At 36.6% G+C, this 19835-nt stretch overlaps 1 protein-coding gene across 4 annotated transcripts in view; it reads right to left on the bottom strand.

The window, feature by feature from the left end:
• rsrc1 (arginine/serine-rich coiled-coil 1) overlaps window positions 1–18685 on the bottom strand; it is a 116455-nt gene extending 97770 nt beyond the window's left edge. For 2 of the 4 annotated variants that reach the window (XM_088618126.1, XM_088618152.1), the window contains exons 1-3: window positions 18572–18680; window positions 14709–14888; window positions 12417–12545 (exon numbers count right to left, since the gene is read on the bottom strand). In XM_088618126.1, the coding sequence (XP_088474252.1) occupies window positions 12417–12545; window positions 14709–14881 (302 nt within the window). In that variant the 5' untranslated portion in view covers window positions 14882–14888; window positions 18572–18680. Of the gene's footprint in view, window positions 1–12416; window positions 12546–14708; window positions 14889–15189; window positions 15228–18566 lie in introns of all 4 variants that reach the window. The other 2 variants (XM_088618145.1, XM_088618136.1) reach the window with 2 other exon arrangements.
• Between the last annotated feature and the right edge of the window lie 1150 nt (window positions 18686–19835).

Genomic DNA, 19835 nt, shown 5'->3' with positions numbered 1-19835 from the left:
GCACATTCTTTTCAAAAGACTTGGCTAAATCAAGCATATATTGGCATATAAAACAGGCGGTTCAAACAGATTTGACTGCTTTAAAAAAATAGCAAGAAAAAAAATAGACGTTTACATGAAGCAAGTCTTCTCTCACCATAAGGTCAAACCTTACACTTTGATGGATGAAATAATACATTTGTACTGAAATTTGGATTGACATGCATATGGTAATATACAAAATAAGCTCTCTTTAGCATTGCACAACTGTATAGGACCAAGCAGGCCTAATAAATTTTAAATTTGTTTAGGTTTTTAAGCAAGTACACTCCTGGGTCTGTAATAAATTAAATTTACAGTGTTAATAGAGTGTGGGAATGCAGTTAAATGTCAATTTCATTACTGAAACTTTCTCCTTAGAGAATTATTAGCTAATTTAAGGCTGGAGTAAATTTGTTAATGCAAAGAGAAAAGATAAACAGTTTTCTATATTTCTATTTAACATTTCTTTATCTCTTAAGGGAATGTCTCCCTATGGCCGACACATATTTTCATTTCTATTAAGGGATAACCATTTTTCAGCCAATCCATTAAATCTTCCTAGAGCCATTGGCTAGGGCAATTTTCTCAGTGTATTATCAATAAAGTAATTACTGCTATGTTAGTGTAGACACCAGCTTATCTCTACTGACCCCCCACACGCATGGATATGATCCCTAACCAGAACCTATTTAGATAATTATATCACTGGGCGTGAAGGTGGCTTGTGCATCATTGTTATCTTTCTATATTATATTTCGGCTAACACGTTTTCATTGAAAATTGTACATTAATGGTAGCTATATGACACCACTAGCAATGGAAACAGAAAAAAACCTCAATGTTGTGTACCTTCTGGAATACAAACCATGCTAATTTCCCTACTTTACTGCCTTTTCCCCACAAGCAGCACATTTGCGGTGCTTGTTAACAACGAGTCCCTTATCCTCATGCTTGTGTATATTTAGATTTTTAGTAAAGCTTAAGAAAGTCTTCAAAAAAGGTAGTCTATTATTATCATTATTTTCCTGTTCCTGGTGAAATTTTAAATGCACACCACCTTAAGACGTATTACTGCAAATATAAAAAAATACTATGTCATTACATAATGCAAACACAAAACTCCATTGATAAAATGTAGATTCACTTTGTGTGGTCTAATACAATACTTCTTTTCACTGCATGGTGAGAAAAGAAAAATGCCTTTTAGAAAATACCAGTGAAAAACCAAACTTAGTTTTTTTAACTTAAGCATTCAGTTTTTCTTTCGTACCCATTTATGCCATACAAAGCATACACAACATCTAGAGTATATACTGTATGTTGTCTACATATATAGAAATAACTGTCACCAAAAAATTAAAATGCAGAAGAGTAGTGAAACAGAAACCAGCACACATGAATACAAAGTAGCACAACAAAATTGGAAGGAAAGTCACAGGAAAAGTAACACTAGGTAAGACTGGCAAGAAGATAGACCATTTTATCACTGTTATAACCCAGCTTTTGTTACAAACAGCATCTAAAACGGAAATTCATTAAGCACCTTCATGAAACTTAATGAATGATTTCATGTCCTATGAACAAGCTTTACCATCCAATTAAAAGCAATTTTTCATAAAATGGTAAAAAAAAGACTCATTTTAGCTGCCAAAACATAACCCTATCCACGCAAACAGATGTTATTTCCAAACCGAGTGAAATGCAAATGTTAACTATCTGGATTTATCACTTTCGAGTGCTCTTCAAACATAAAGAGGACAGAAGTTTAATTTATGATATTCTGTTAATTACAAGAGATGTTGAAATGACTTCCCAAGCTGTTTCCTCCCTCTAAGAAGAGATAAACTATATGGTATTTGTGTTTGCTCAAACAGTATGACCAGGTACATAGAGTAGATTTTCACGGGTAAAATTATTGTAATAGACAGTAAAATAAGCAGGCTTAATTTTGTTTTTATATTGAGTCAACTAACTCCAACTACTCTATTTTCATGTTTGTACTGTATGGAAATAGCAATAAAAAGGGGAGAAGTCCAGCTAAAGAAAAAAAATGCAGCAGACATTTGCCCACCCACCCAGCTAAAGGTTAAGCCATTTAGTCAAGTTCAAAGATCTTCAAAGGCTTCTTAGATCTACATAAACCCATATGTTAACAAAGTTCCAAAAAAACTGCATTTCTCTCCAATCCACTGCATTATAACACCACGTGCATGTGTGCAGACGCCCAGCATCACTCATCAGATAGACAACGATCCTAATGAAAAATATCAAGTCTTGCAAGTGTACCACAGCCAAACAGAAAGTGGCTACTTAATGCCACAAGTCCATGTTGTCAACTCATTTTAACCAATGGAGGAAAAAAAAAATCTCTCAAGGTCAATGGGCTACTACTGAAATAAGCGCTAACTTGCTAATTTCTTCACAGGTAATCAACTGAAATTTAAAATGCAGGATCAAAATTAGCTGTCCTGAATTTAGCAGCTGCTCGATTCGCATAATTACTAAAACCAGAGCCATCTGTACGAAGGAAAGCACAGGACTGAACAAACAAAGCAGGTTTAAGAATAAGTTTCAGAAATGTGTTTTTAATTAGCAGGTGTGCTCTAAGGCCACATCATGTTTTTTTTAATTTTTTCTATAAATGTATATTTATGAAGTGATACAAGATCTGAAGACTTTCTTTAACAGCATTTTATTGTTTAAATGTGGACTGTAATGCTGTGTGCTTAAGTGATTTAGAACCTCACAACTCTAGTATAAGAAATATCATAAATGCTGAAGGAAAACATGTGGAAAATTGTAAAACTAGAAAGAATGCACGACAAAAAACAGATACACATACCATCACCAAAAGGAAACTACACTTAATTAAATATATACTACATCTGGAATATTGGACTAATAAAATGAGAAACTATTAATTTCCAAGGAACCAAGGAAATGAAGTCAGTGCTTTTCGATAAGGGAAGTACTGGGTAAAGAAGAAGACCTTTTTCTTTATGCAAAGGTGTTGAGCAGGCCCTCTCACAAAAGGATGAAAAAATGTATCTCCAGCAATCTTTATTCACACATCTGCTGTGTAAAAAACTACTTATGCTAAGAGAAAGATACCCAGTCCTACTCCTAATCAACCCCTGTGTTTTTGAAATGGTTCGTTTTCACCAGTGTATATCATGTGCCCTCCTAGAGAGTGGTGACAGCCCAGTAATGCTTAGGCTAGCTTCAAAGTGGGCAACCTTTTTACCCAAATAAAAGCTCAAAGCCCATAAACAACTTTCATTGTACATACAGAAAACATTAGGTCACTAATTAAAAATTAACACCAAAATGTGAACGATTTATCTGAAAATCGTCATGAGATTGTATCCAACTGTAATAACAATAATATATCTATATAGAATAGTCACTCATTTCCTCTCATAAAGTAGTGCTTTAGAAATTCTAGCCCTGCTGCTCATAAATGATGTGAGCCACTTCCACAATGAATTACATCAGTTTTATAAGTCTCTTTTGCCTCCAGACATCTCCTTGCTAGAACTGACAAGAAAACAAACATACACTATAGCTTGTACTACTGACCTTTATGTGTTATGTAAAGTTAGAAAAGAGTACTAGTAGACAATTGTTAAACAGGTTACAGTATTATTTGCTCTGGGGTACATTTTCCTCAACCACTAATAAACTTCAATTTTCTATCTTGCCTTTGCTTTCACTGCAAATCTTAACTGATCATCTGACTTCTGTAAAATGAGTTACATTTATGTTTGAATGTGCAGCTGAAATAAATCAGCCAATATTATCCTAGTTCACAAAATAAAAAGAGAATTTGTATGAGAATTTGGGATTGTGTGGGAGGACAAGCTCTACAATAAATGATCAAAGTATTTTATTCTCAGTACTTTATGAAAAACAAGAAAAACCTCTGTTGTATTTTCAAATATGGTAAACTGATATTTTACTTAAAGTACAGAAGAAGGAGAACATACACAAAAAACTATGTGTACAGTGTACCCCCAACATAAAAATACATATACACATAAGCCTACAGTAAACGGTTTTAAGATTTCTAAAAAAACTGTCAAGACTAAAAGAAAGATACCCAGTTCTACCCAGTTTTGTAAAAACCTAGAGATTTGTTTTTTAATTGAGAATGTGGAGTGTTTCATTAGTTACAAACCCTGGATGGTTTTAGCATCTTTAGAGCCGTTTTGGAGTCAGTTACATTTATTAGCATCTTTAATTAAATATTAAATAAATAATTAGAACCACATTCTTCCAACAAAAGAAGGACATACCTGACCTTTCAGTTTATTGGCCTACAATTTGCTTTACTGCTGTTCTTTTAAACCAATGGAATGACATTTGTAGATTGACAAAATCCCACAGATGGTTTTGATTAGAACTAAACCAGACAACTTGTCTGTTGTAAGGTCTTCGAGTCATGCACTTAACAGGATGTCAACTCAAATCTACCTTAGTACAGCTTAGAGACCCGGAAATATGGAACACCAAAAGTCTGCCATGTCATTTTAACAACAATTAACAGAACACATTTACACAATTCTCAAGGAAAAAAAAACTTAAAATGATAATTTATTAAAGAATATGCTAAAATACAAAATCAACATACCAACATTTTTTAATACTAGTTAAAAGCTGTCCTTGGATACACATGTATCTGTCAGCATTAAGACTACAGATTTCTATAACTGACAGTCTTCTGGAAAATGTTAGTATTTGACTGGATAACCTCTTTCTTCCTTCTTAACGCTTAATGACTAATTCCTCTGAGCATTGCTTAAAAGCCCTTAAGAAGAAGTTCGTCCTTGGGTAGAAAGTTTCACTCAGCATCAAACAGACGCACAGCAGACACGTGTGCTGAAATATTAGTCAGCGTTTAAAGTAACTCATTTGGAGCTGGGCTGAGTCTATAAGGCACAGACGCGGGGCAGCAGTTCTTCAAGAATCAGGTATTTGGCTTCCATCAACGCAAAACCGTCATAAAAAGTGACAACAGTGAAAGAAAATTGTGTCATATGGCAATCTTAGCAGGGTGAGAGACACAATCATTTCACTAATTGCCAACAAACGCAGTCAAGTAGCTTTAGAAAAGCAAAACTTTGGTCAAACTACTTCAGGTTTTGACCTCCGCACAAGCAAACACATTTCAAATTGAAGCCCACCAAAACTGATCAATGGCGCCAGCCCAGGCCTGCCCGTACCTCAGCCTTTTTTCCTTCATCACATGGCCCTAAGGATTGTTAAATGAACGCTAAAATGGCTACAAACAGCTCAATGACAACACAGAGTCCTGCCAATTAGAAATAATTAGGCAGTCATTTTGGTGGCAAGTCTTTTTAAGTGCATATATAATGATGCAATGATGCTTATTAGCCAGCTCATATGAGCTATGCTCAAACAGCCCAAAATAATTATGTGGTGATCACAAAGCCTTGCACATCTCTGTACTTCACCTTAATGCATTTAAAAAATCCACTTCATTACCTCCAGTAATTAATCCTCCATTAATTGCAGGAAAAACCCAGTTTACCGTCCTTCGTTTCTAATTATCATCTTATAAATAGTTATGGTTCTAATTAATGTGTTCATTAGGCTGAATATTTTTCTCAAAGCCTTGCTCAGAGCAAAGGTTCAGCTTTTTCCTCAGAAGACTAACCAGCCATAAGGTGAGGCCATTTTGGTTGCATTTGCTTTTATTTTACTACATTCAACCTCCTAATTGGCATTTAAAACCCAATTTGGAAGAACTTCAAGAAGCTTAAATAGAAAGAGTAGGAAGGAGAGATTCATTTTGTATTCATTTTCTAATTTTGAGGCAAAGCAAAACAGAACTTTTAATATGATAAAATCGCATTTACTGTAATATGTAAAGCGAGTGATTTTTTTAGTCCTGTTAACTGCTTAATGACTTTGACCAATGTGAACCAGTATCAGAAAAGCATGTTCTCAGCTCAGTATCTTAGAAAGAGGTACACTTAGAAGGTAATGATGCCTTCATTCAAATTCTAAAGTTATTACATTCCTAGTATAATGCCCAAAAGGTTAAGCAAAAGCCCTAAAACTTGACACATTTCTATCATGCTAAAGGTCAGAATATAATAAGCATCCTTATTATTTAGTTTTATTTGGACTGATGTTTAATGATGTATGATTCAAAGTTACAACTCCTGATGGTGAACACACTTAGCGCAAATTCTGACTTACATTATTTTTAATGTTAAACCCCATCAGTCTTCGCATTCTTTCTTCGCTGTGTATAAATATAAAATACACTTTACTTCCTAACAACGTAGCTTTAATATTTAATTTTCTATGCCTGATAGCTTCAACAGTACATCGTGCTGATTCTTTATTCGAATTAAGCATGAAATTAAACATTCTAGAATTCAGGATATATTTGATAATATTTTGTCTCTCAATAAAAGTAAAAATCTTTCACAAAAATTAACTTTTTGGAACAAAAAAGAACCAAAAAAAGAGGTAATACAGTACAGTGCTAGTTTAAACCACTACGCTTCCTGGGAAAAAAGACAACTGTTCATTATTGTATTCCACAAATGGAAATGTAAAGGATTTTCAAGGCTATGTGTAAGAAATATAATCCTGCACAGTGATTCTCTGATGCTTCTCTCACCATCTTAGCAATTTAAGTCCTTTATACAACCATGATTACTTGATTTTTTTAGAGTGCATTATAAAGTGTAGAATATTTCCATTACTTAGGAGACAAAACAATGGGTTACTTCAACAATAGTAGTGCACTGTGTACATTAAAGCAATATTTAATGTATTTAATAAAACATTAAAGAACGCACAATGCACAAGCCATGTGCCTTAAATGTTCATATATTTAAGACAGGATAATCCAAAGGTACTATTTCATCAGAAGGACAATTCTTCTCTAAAACCGGTGCTTGTTTACAAGCTTCACAGAGAGGGGCTTACAGCGTTAGCAGAAGCTGCTTACACCTGGGGAATACCACTTTGTATCTGTAGGCTACCAAAGATGTTACAATGGAAAGGTTTCTTTGAGGTTGGAAGGGGAAACTCAGCTTTCAGCAGTCTAGATGAAAGACAAATGTATTTCATTTTTATACATATAAACATAGGTATTTGACAAGAATTCAGCATTGGAAGGGGTTAATAAATAGCGTTCGCCAAGAAGGCACCTAATGTTTTTTGTTTAGATTTATGCTGATAAATCCTAGTGCCTGCTAGAGGAAAACACATTACTTTTTTGGAATTATTAGACTTTCGAGCATATAAACGCTCATAATTCCTCTCTCACCCCACATGAGAGAGGAAGAGGAACCCCAACCCCACCTTTCAGTTGTGTGGAAACATGGAGGGGATAGTTAAAGCAAAGGATATCCTCCTTAAAGGAAAAATCTGCATTCCCCCAGCAAATAAGCAACCTGTCTCTGATCTTAAGATGCATCTGATTCGTCGCTTAACATTTAAAAAAAAGAATGTAAAAAGTTTCTCAGCTCAGAAATGAATTGGCTAAAACTGATTGACTTTGTGTGCCCTCTATTCTTCATGTTGCTTAACACCTGTAAAAAGGAATTAAGAAAACCAAGCACATTTCATTTCCACACCTCTGAAACTTGCTCTCTAACAGGACCTAGTATAAGGTGAAATGAGAAACACACCTCAGCCATTTGGCAACCGAAGCTTGTGCAAAGTAAAATCTGCTTATACTCATTTCTCTTCAATTTCACCTTGTTTCGTACTGTGAGGGTCATTCTTGTTAACCTTTCACGAACCCAAATGCACAGCAGAAAGAACTCTACAACTGATGTATCACACCTTCACTATATTCCAATGCAAATATTAAATAAAAAACATGCTTCTGAATGCTAACAAAAACAAAATGGTTTATCCACTGCAAACCATAAACCAAACCTCTCTTTGCTGCACATGTAAAAACCAGATCTGCTAAACTAATCCAGAATTAGGAGGCTAGTCAAAATTAATCTTCAGTTTATAAAAGGTTACAGTGTAAAATGTATCATAATTACATTAATATTTTGAGACCACCTTCACAATGGCTGAAGACAATATACAAAGTGAAAAATGTGAATGCTGGTGAAATATTCAGTAATGTATAGCGAAATACATATTTTAATATAGTGTATCATCATCATCTTGGGTCACAATATATTAGCATCTTGAGTGCAGATCACAGCAGGCAAACACACCTTTTACCCATTTAATTATTTGTATGAGAAAATAAAAGCAACAAAAATAAGAAACCCACTTTGTTTAAACACACAGTCCCATTTGTGTAACACATACAAATTCCAAACTGCATGTAATCACTCTGAGCTTTAATTATTAATCGAACACGAAACCGCACAATTATCATGACAGACAAAACAAGCATGCACTTCTGTAAATTCCTAGGTAGTGTTTCATAATTTAACAGGGCTGGAGGTCTGACTTAGGCTTCTGCCTGCACAAATTGTGACACTCATTAATCAAAGCAAATAAACAGTGACTAATGGACAACCAGTGACTCCTGCATATTTTACATTTCTGCAGCGTTTGGGTTTCAGTAGGTAGCTTTTTAGGAGGTACCACAAACATTAAGAAGAGCAAGCACCTTAGGTACAAAGCACTATTTTTTACACAAAGGGATTCAAAGGTAATATTCAAACCAAAACTCTCCTAATCTTCTCCCAGCAATATTTTCATGCCAGCGGTATTATTCTCATTTCACTGAATAATATCCATACTCCAGGGCCATTTTCCCCCTCATATTCTATATCTTGCATGCTTGCATCGAGATTCCCTTCTTCATATCCTGTCATGGTATCAATCACTGCCTCCTGTCCACTCAATCCACTTTTGATTTATCAGCCTCCGTCGTTGTGGACTCCATAACTCGACCCAAACCATTTTAACAAGACATTGACAAATAGCACCCAGGATCACATCAACCTGTTCCACTTAGTAAACTAAGAAACAGTAACTATGACATCCCTGCATAAGTATTCCATTCTATTCCCCTAGCTGATGTATATTAATGAGGGCTGGTATTTGAAACGCTTCTTCTACATCGCAGTCTAATGTGATAAAATTAGGAAATGGGATGATTTATTAAATTTGGTTGAGCTGAAATATTTCTTGATATTGCCTTGTGTGCGTTTTTTTTAAGTAAGCTGTTGCATTCCATTTCCTAACCACCAATGTGACCTGTATTTTCTAGATACTGTACCCAATTCCTTTGTCTTTCCAAACAGGACGCTGCAAAATTTCAATAAGCAACATTCCCTTAAAATGAATCCACTTAGTCAAACAAATTCTCTGTAAATTCTTGTTGCTGCTTGTTACGAACCAGTTCCACATTTGGCATTCATCTTGCGTTTGCCCTTTTATTTATTTAGTGAGAAAGCAGATCATTACAAGAGGCCTCCCTCTTAATCAGAGTACAGTACTTCAGTTCTAGGTAAACCAATGATCTATAATTTAAAATTGATCCTTAAACATGAAATATTACTGGTATTTGTTTTTATCATCAATATCATAACTAAAACATAAGTGAGAGAAAAACTACAGAAATAAAAAGGTACTAACACCCAATTAGAAAAGCCTAATACAGCACATAAAGGTTCCATTAGCTTTTTTTATCTCTGGCGGTTTAATGAAGATATGAAAATACTCTTTGTGATTAAAATTGTGCATCTGATTCCTACAGCCATACACAAGTAAACAAGCCTTTGCATAAATTACAAATGCATTTTGTGTAGTTCTAAAGGATTTAACAGCATAGTTTACTGGTTAATTTGCACGGATTTGCAATGTTAATGACATTAGTGTCATTATACACTGATGCACAGAGCACTCTTATTATGCTAAAGAAGGTCAGGCAATACTTGCTGTAATAATAAATCACTCAAATCTGAACAAATAATGTTAAAAATAACCTTTTTTCTTAGGTTCCCGGAAAGAACGTATTTCATTAATAAAAAACTATGAGTATTTAAAGTACGGAATGCCCTAGTAGAAAATTAATATGAAAAAAAGATTTTCAATTTTCCTAAACAACAGCCTACAAATAAATTAGTTACTGGGTGTCTCCATTAAAGAACACATCATACGTCAATGTACTATATATGTAATGCAGTTCACAGAAATTGATAATACAATGAACAGTGTTAGTGCCCACAATTTAGATTCAAACAGTTCCCAAACAATTAGCTAGAAGGGATGAAAATTCTGAGCTAACCCAAAGCTAACCCAAAACCCAATGAAAAGATAGCACTTGACATAGATTAGTGCCGACCAATATTTTTTACAGCAGTCCAGTTTGATTTCATTAGCTCTCAGAAGTTAAGCAAGGTTATGCTGAGCCAGGACAGTACAGAGATAGAAGAACTCTTGAGTAAAATCAAGTTACTGCTGTAAGTAGCTGTAAGTAGTACTGGTGGACCAGTAGGTGGCACTCTTCAGTTTAGACCAGAATTTCAAAAAATCAATGCCCTGGTTTGAAAACATGGAGCATAGTGCTGGAGGAGGTACAGGATGAATAGTTAAACCATTGCCCTGACTGTGCAGTCTTTAACCACCCATGGCACTATTTCAAAAAATAGGGGTGTTAGCTCCATATGCTGGATAAATCCACTCTGGGCATGCACAATCTAGCCTTCCTAAAAGTATCCCTTAATTTAGTGGGTGAAACGTTCTCACTCTTCCTTGTCTGCTGTGTAGTGGAGCCAGTGGAACAGGATAACTGCAGTTTAGCTTTGTATGGTGCCTTCCAATTATAATAAAAGGCAAAACACACAAACAGATATAACTAAAGAGTACATAGATACAGACAACACACACCAAAGTTTAGGAGCTCTAAATGAAAAATGGTAATTTCCTGGATTTTCCTCTTTTCAGCAGATCTGGATCTATCTGGTACCGCCTCTAATGCGTCAAGTAGCGCAGAATAACCAAATGACATTTTACAGCTTGAGGAATAAGAACCGAACCTGAACTTACAAAACCATGATGAATGTTTTGCATGTGCAATTGGAACACTTTACATTTTTCTGAAGCACACGAACACATCACATTTTTATTCTATTAATAAAGAGCAGGCAGCGCTACACAGCACTTATTTTAATGAACCAAATGCTGGCTGAACGTATATTATTTTGCAGGCAACTTGATATGGGTATAAAAAAGATCAACTATGGGAATCGGTATTGAAAAAAAAGCTATAAAATACTATGAATATTACATTCTTTTTTAACTTGAAATGTGAAACAAGCAGCTACAAAAGATACTGTTACATAATAAAATGCATTTGACCTGCTGTGGGCTGAAACTATTGCCACTGAATTACCTGTGCTCCAGGAGCGTATTCTCCTGTGGTTACTACAGTGTGATGTACAGGTCCATCACACACTTGGAAATAAAAAGGGACTGACGTCTTATTCACTCATAACACTGTGTAGTGAGTTTTTACAGAGCACAGCAGTTGCCACGCTCATCCCCTTAGGAGCGTGTCCTTCACCGTCAGATCAGGGGTTCAGAAGAAGAAAAAAAATATCAAGAGACTCTTCAATGCGATGAGCCCTTCAATTAATGTATTTGTTTTAGAAACACAAAAGGCTCCACCAACAGCGGCATTTTGATAGTCAGCTTAAATATTCTACATATATCTTGTGTACAACAGTCTAAGAAGACTTACGTTATCAGCTCGAGTAACACCCTCCATGAGTCTGGTGAAATGTGCAGAACATTTCACATGCTTGGAAATTTTAATAGAGGTACAGGTCAAACAATAAATTAAGAATTTGTGTACATACATATATAATCTTAACCAAGCATGATTTCTTTTGTTTTATAAGCACAAGGGCCCAAAATATGACCCTGATTAACTTCGACAACTAAACTACATATTCAGAGATTTCTAGGGAGGAGGCTCTCTGGGAGGCCCACAGTCATAGTCCCACAGATGGCAGCTTCACACCACTGGCTCCTCAGCCAAGCACACAGACCACATGTCAGAACCCAAGGTTCATCTCATACTGGTCAGGATTGCTGCAACTTATACAGTGCATGCTTACGTGTACAGGTTACATATTCACTGCATATTAGTATAATAAAATGTCTGGCATTCAATCTCTCCACAATGCAGGAAAAAAACATAGACGAGTGGCTGTTCAAATATAACAGCAAATGAATCAGTCAGGCGTACTGTACAATCCTGTCATGACATTCTTTGTCTTAATTTCCTGCAAATGTAATCACTGCAGCTCAGTAACTATGATTCATTCTTACTGAACACACTCATTCCACTGCTTGGAACCACGTGGGCTCATGTGAATCGAGACTTGTGCTCTACATTATTATGTGCATGAAAGAGAAGGATATACCTTCTGCTTCGGCTCCATGACCTAGATCTCCGAGACCTGTAGAACTTGCTCTTGTCAGGAGTCCTGCTCCGACTGCTTCTTTTCTTCCGGGACCCATAAGAAGAGCTGCTGCTGGACCGCCGTCTGCGTCTAAAATATTTACAAGCCACATAGATTAATGGATGCACTTCTAATTGAGTACAGTAATTCAGGGTCACCCAAACAGCATCAATGTCTAAATCAGTATGAGTCACTGAACTATGTTTAGCAACTCGTTACGTCTTGAAAGGCATATGACCCTTCAGTTGTGGTTTGATGCTAAATCAGCTTTAGGTACTGCTTTTTGTGCTGTATTTGAGAAAGTGGTGAAAAGAAATCATGTTACATTCCATTATTGCGTGCAGTGCAGCTATTATATTCAACTTGCCTACAATGTCTGAATTTGAAATGCACTCATTACATTATATCTGCTTCGGTAACACTGGTGGCTCCCACATACCTTGCTTGTATTTACTCCTTTCATTGAAAGCAAAGCAATTAAAACCAATGGCCTTTACAAAAATGACTTTTCGTTGGCAAATCAGTTAATATTTAAGTTAGATTTTTTTTCCCAATGTTTTTTAGGTTCGAATTTTGGTCTGTTTACCATCAGTGTTAAAACAAAATCTGACTGATACTGTATAGTAGGGATAATTCATGGGGAGAATTTAGATATAAGTGCTCGTCTGACTGCAGGAATGTTTGAGTAATATTCATTATTAAAACAGTTTTTCAGACATTCGTATCTGTTTAGCACTAAAGGCACAGGCTTTCCCAGTGGGAGACCATGTTAGTGAAAGAAAATGTGAAGAATAATATGGTCATGAAACTATCAAAACAAATTTGCACCACTTACAGCAGTGACGGTGCATTAACATTCTCTGAATGGACTGAATATCCAAGCACATGAAAAATGGTCCACATTACTAAGATACTTTGCCTTGTCTGACAGACTACAAAATCTCACATCTTAAACTTCAGCACATATGAATAACACAAGAAATATCTCATCATGTCAAAAAACACCCGTCTGCCTGTCTACACAATTAAAAACGAGGTGCATTACTGGTAGCTCAAGGCCTTGAACTAAACCTACTGTAGGTAGGAGGAACCTTGCATCCAGCATTTTAATAGAGCTACTGTATTTTGAGTATTGTGGAAAAGAATGTACAACATAATACTTATTCTAATCTTTGACCTAGAAGGATCTGTTCTGTTCTATGCTAGTACAGTACACCATAAGAGCTGGTGAAGCATAATATATGTGCTTAAACGTAAAATGTTACAGAACCTGTATATTCTCACTTTTCTCCTTGAAACAAATGATTCGGTCCAAACTTAGTCCTAGCATCCCACGGGCCACGCTCAACCCCACCTGAGCCACACATTTAATTTAATAAAGCATACAATCTCCTGGTATTACAACATCTTCTGAAATCCCCTCTGCCCAACATTGATATACAAATTAAGCAATGTATTTTTTTAAACAACTGAATAGGGGTTTCGGAAAGACAGACACGAAAACATGCTTGGAGAGAAACTAGCCTTAAATGCTATAACTACCTTTTCCTCTTCTGGGACAGTCCTACTGAACTATGAAATCCTCATAAAATATAAAAGATTAAATCCTTCCCAATTCATCAAAAATAGGAATATCAGGAAAGAAAAGTATCCTTCTTTACCATCTTCTATCTTGCCTTCATGAACCTGCCTGCAACATGCACTGAAGTGCAAAATTGCTTGACAAAACATGTGTCCTTTTCCAATCCAAACCTTACCTGCTACATCCAATCATATTTCATCTATTGTTCCATCTATTGTTCCTTGGTCAGACCACAATGAAAACGGACTTAGTGAAAGCTTGAGCTGTCAACAAATTCTCAGGTAACAAGCAAATTATTAGAACCAGCCTCTATTTCCAGGAATTTAGCAGACCATTCTTCAACAGAATCATGTTTTTTAAACAGCCGATTTCACTAAACTGAAAGTATTACTATAAAAAATGGACGCAGACATTTTGAAACTCAAAGACTGGTGACCATCAAGGAATCAGTGTTGTCTCAATGGGTTTTCATGATGCTAATTTGCTTCCTTCATACAATTCTAACCATCAACCCTTGAGATGGTTTCTGAGATGCTGTAGTTTTATGCAACAACTAGTTATACAATGTCAATCAGCAGCCGTGCATAAGAAAGAACATGCTATTGTAAATGGAGGTCAATCAGAAACGGAAGAGGATACTGAAAACCGTCCTTTACATTTTCAGGTCATACCTTCTGTCTCTGCTTCGAGACGGGGAGCGTGACCTGCTCCTTGTTCTTCTCCCCGATTTCTTCCGGCTGGTCACCCGACTTCCCGAAGAGCTGCTGGAAGACGATCGACGTCGATGTTTCTTTTTCCTATGACTCCTGGTTTCTTCTTCACTGTCTGAGGAATGACGCCCCATCTTTAATCTGCAAGATCAACATAGATGCACGACATCCAAGTGCACAGAAAACAATCAATCAGAGTGAGAATACAGAAATGTAGAGGTTTTAAGAAATTCTAAAGCTCTCAATATAGAAACAAGACTTTTTCAGCTTCTCTCTATTGAGGAACAAGTGTTAAGTTTCTTCCATGCTGAAAAGAGAAGAGAGAAAACACAACGTTTCAGCTGTGAAGCTGAAAGCCAAAACGTTGCGTTTTCTCTCTTCTCTTTTCAGCATGGAATAAACTTATTACTTGTTCCTTTACAGACTACGTATGCTGACCCACCTGAATTACTTCTCTCTATTGAGGCTACAAAGCACCAGCTAAAAACAAAGAGAGATCACTTTATTAGCCATATAGAAATTCTTGCATTAGGAATTTATGTGTTCACATACCCCAGCTTGCTCTCCATGAGACACACAGACAGGGAGAGAAGCTTGGGGTCAGAGTGCAGGGACAGCCATTGTACAGCACCCCTGGAGCAGTTGGGGTTAAGGGCCTTGCTCAGGGGCCCAACGGAGTAGGATTCCTCTACCGGCCGTGGGATTTGAACTGGCAACCTCCCAGCCAGAGGCACAGATCCTTAGCCACAGTGCCACTGCTCCAACAAATAATAGGGACAACAGAGACAGATAAGAGGGAATAAACCCTTAGAGGTAGGCCTACACTCAGTTCCTACAGTGTTTTCTTTCCATCTGCTTTCAGGTACTTAATTGACCCAAGTATTCAATTAACTGGTCAGATGTTCTATTTCTTCACAGTACTCAATATGTTTTATAGCTCCATCACCCTTAACCTGAATGTATCTTTCAAAGCAGACACATACTACGACCACACGATAAAACAGCTGAACTAATGATGGCGGTTAAGGAACAACCAGAAACATAAAAAATTAAACCTTATATTCCTGCCACTGGACAGAAGACATTTATCTCAGGCAAAAGAAACTTGTCAACATCCAGCCAGATCTTAACTGACAAATCAACATGGCAAATGTGCATCTTAATGAGCTTCTTGTCTTTTGCAAAAAAAAAATGTTTTCATAGAAAATGAAACAAAACTGCTCTGTATGGTGTGGAACTGCCAACAATTTATATATTTTTTTCATTTGGTATAGCAACACATGGACAGTTTGTACTGTAAAAGACATACTGTAAAAGATTGTGTCTTTCTAAAAACACTTGAGTGAGCTAAATCAACTAACTTTAGACACTGGGAACCTTCAGAAACCTTCAGAAACCATAATCTACCAACCAATGAGATCCTCTGCTAAAAAAGTTCTTTAAGCAACTGTGTCCCATTGGCCATGTGCATGATTAACTTAAAATCCTCACCAGACGCACTGCACAGTGCAGCCTACCCACAGATAGCGTGATATCTCTTGACATAGGCACTGACCCAAAGAGTCCACCACAAGACATGGGCCTGGATTTAATCAAAACATCAGCCCACCTGCCAGTAATTATCCATACAATCCCCAAAACTCAACTGTCCAGATCTTAGTCCAATTTCTGAGACGACATGTCCTCCCTTAGATTAAGATGCAACTCCATTTTCGGCTCATTCACCTACCCCCAATGTGTAATGCCAGTGCTCCTTTACAGTATTGCCATCTGTTTCTTCAGTGTGCCTTGTAGAAAGCTTTGGAATTTATATTGGATTGATTTATTATTTTTATTAAATCTAGGCCATCATATCCTCTATCAATTAGGTCCATAAAATCTTTGGACAATGAAGTTCCGCAGTGGGACAGATAGGAAAAGCCATGTTCACTACCCTTTTCAATTAGAATGAAGTTAATCAGAATTTCTAGATGCACTACATGAAGAGGCACCGCCTGGTTTCCTGCCAGCAGAATGCCACCTGTGCAACTGTATATCTCACTGAATAGATCTGAACATCACAAAAGACATATGAAAAATCCTATTTTAGATTTAAGAAAAAAAATCCCAAATGACACGATAATTTATGAGCTTTTCATCCGTTGAAATTCTATGCAGTTAGAGGGTACCAATTAACACAGAAGTTTGAATAGGGAGCTTTGTGAGCATGAGTAGGCTCCAAAGGAACAGGTACAGCTTCATTCCATGCAGAAAGGTAAAGACACACAATGTTTCAGCTGTGGAGCCTTCTTCGGGTGTGAGGGAGAGAGGGAAAGCAGCAGGTAAGTAAGTTACCGTCTCCACAGCCGAAACATTGTGTTTCTTTTCAGCAAGTTCCTTTACATGTTCCATACCAATTAGCCCAGTCCTGCTTCAGATCAGCATCATCCAACTGCCAGACATGACCCTCTTGTTATATGGCTTCTGTTGACAATGTTGCCTAAATAGCACATACATTTATTTTAAAAAGTCATACGTCACTAACAGGACTCAAACAGGGGCTTTATTGAGCAGGGTTACTGATATGTCAAGACATGTTTGTCTTAAACACCATTAAGAAGTCCAAGATCAGTGCTCATCAAAAGTGCTCTTTTTCCAAGCCGGTTTACATTACACCTCTCATACAAGTGCATAGCAAGTACATCACTCCACTTTCCTGTTACAGAGCAGCCACTTGACTCTGTGCAGTCTGGCTTCCCAGCACCATTGCTCTCGTCTCTCAGCTCGCACCATTTCCAATTCCGACCTCTCCGTCTGCCAACACTCACTCCTGCCCCGGGAATTCCTGAGACTGCTCCTTCCTGGATCTTCATCAGCCTCACTGATCAGGCACAGCAGGTCTCCTGCTGATGTCTGCTCTCTTCTTCTGTCTTGTTCATCATGGTTCTGTCCTGGGTCCCCTACTGTTCTCTTTCTACACCCTCCTTCTGCTTTTCAGATCTTTGTTGTGCTGACAATGCTCAGCTCTCCAATACCAAAACCTCCAGGATGCACTGTCCACTCCAGACACTTAATTTCTGACCTCCTTTTTTGCCCTTTCTCTCCTTCTCCTTTTGTATTCAAACTACCCTTTCATTTTTTTTTCCATTTGAATTGCTCTTCATGTTTGTGCTACCCTTAGTAACATTTTCTTAACTTCTTTTTTAACTATACCTGCACGGTTGTTCTCTTTAGTTTCATTTAACCATTTACAATGCATCCTCTATAGATCCGTATGCCAATAAATAATAATAATTTATTTTAGACTACTCGAAAAAGTTTTAACCACAGATTATTATGCCTTTGGATAAAGGGCAGGGTATGAACTCACTGTAGTAGTTAAATGGCCAAACCCGAGTTGAGCAAACTTCCCCTTTCACAAATCTGCCACCTCCAATAAAAATTGCTAAAAACTGTTAAATGTAAAGGAACTGCAAACGCTGTAACGTAGCCCAACCAATCGTAATAAACCGATATATTCCACGCAGCACAATACAGAAATACCGAGTCTGTCGTCCGCTGCAAAACTTCCAACAGTTAAATAAAAACATTAGAAAATTTCCGCGGTCTAATACAAGGCATGACTACGTCTAAAAATAAGTCTTCATCAACTGAAATAACACAGCAGCAGCAAAAGATTACAGTTTCCTTAATTCAGCAGCAGTATCCAGAATGTAAACAGAAAAGGGCCTGATGATTGCAATTTGGTATAAAACTGGCGAATACAACAATTACATTTTAAAACAGATTACCCTTACACATTTTCTATCACATTAAAGGTGTATAAACATAATTTCTTACCAGACCTTTTGTTTAAATTGTGACTTTAAGTAAAAGCAAGCTTGTTTGAAGAACAGCGCCATGCACAACACTTCAGACCTATCTTGCAGACTTCAGAGCAGATCGGCAATGAAGTCAGCAAAGGAATCAATTGCAGAGCAATCGTTCAAGTAACCTTCTCTTCATCATCGGCTAGTGTGCAAATCTTTCAGTGGGTATTTTGTTCTAAATGTATAAGAATCAGACTTTTCTTTAAAGTGCTGATGTGGCTATTGTTTCTTAAAAATTTAATCTATTGAAACAACAATTGACCATTTAAATCGGTAGGCTATTTTGAGGGAAACGAAGTTATCGATTAAAAACTCTCAACTGTTTTCGAAACAAGCATGTGGCTTTAGCTTTCAGTAATTAATATTATTTAAGAAATAGTAATGTTGTGTAGATTATATTGTAAATACATATTCCACGGCTTGCGCCAAAAAAATATTGTATATTTGTGATACCAAAAATGCAGGGATTTATGAGGGAGAAATCACAAAGCCAGATTTGGTGATCTGTTATGATGGATGCGAAGATATCTACTGTATAAGGATTTCTTAAACAACCAACGTCTGATAGTGAAATTAGACGTCTTTATGTAGCATGTAGGTGTGTTTGTGAGCGCTTGTGTGCAAATGTTTGTGTTGCGAAAGCATTTTTATACAAACTACCTAAAAGTGTGATTAAAAAGTCAAAATGTTTCTACTGTATATGGTCATGCTTCCCAAAAAAAGTTAATTTAATCTTTGAGCATATAGTTGGTATATTTTAGTTTGGATAAAAATGTCCTGTGAGTCACAGCATATTCCAACAAAGCCTACCGTATATCTTGTGTTCACCACAAAATCATTAATTAAAAAAACACATTTCAAATTATACTACTGCTTGATCAAGAAACGGAGGAATAGAGGTTTTAAAAATGTGTCGTTTATATTAAATAGCATGCAATAACCATAAAATAACATTAACAGATTAAGGTGAGGTGACATAAAAATTGTAGTTGATGCAGAACTTTTTCAGCAATTCTTATAAAAAGTCATACCGTACCAAATGCAATTGCTGTCTTCTGTTCAAAACCGCAGTTTTAAAGAATACGCGCTATGGAGGGAAATAAAGTTATTTATAGTTATACGCAAAGGTGAACAAACAAACAAACAAAAGCATGTTTTATAATTACAGCTTTATAGAAGTCTTATTGATCTTTTAGTGTGAGACTTTTGGAACGCGTTAGCGATACCTACACATTCAGAA

The sequence above is a fragment of the Lepisosteus platostomus genome, chromosome 2 (assembly GCF_059453375.1).
Source record: "Lepisosteus platostomus isolate fLepPlt1 chromosome 2, fLepPlt1.hap1, whole genome shotgun sequence".
Classification (NCBI taxonomy): domain Eukaryota; kingdom Metazoa; phylum Chordata; class Actinopteri; order Semionotiformes; family Lepisosteidae; genus Lepisosteus; species Lepisosteus platostomus.
Note: the sequence above shows the minus strand (reverse complement) of the source record. Positions and strands in the feature narration are given on the sequence as shown.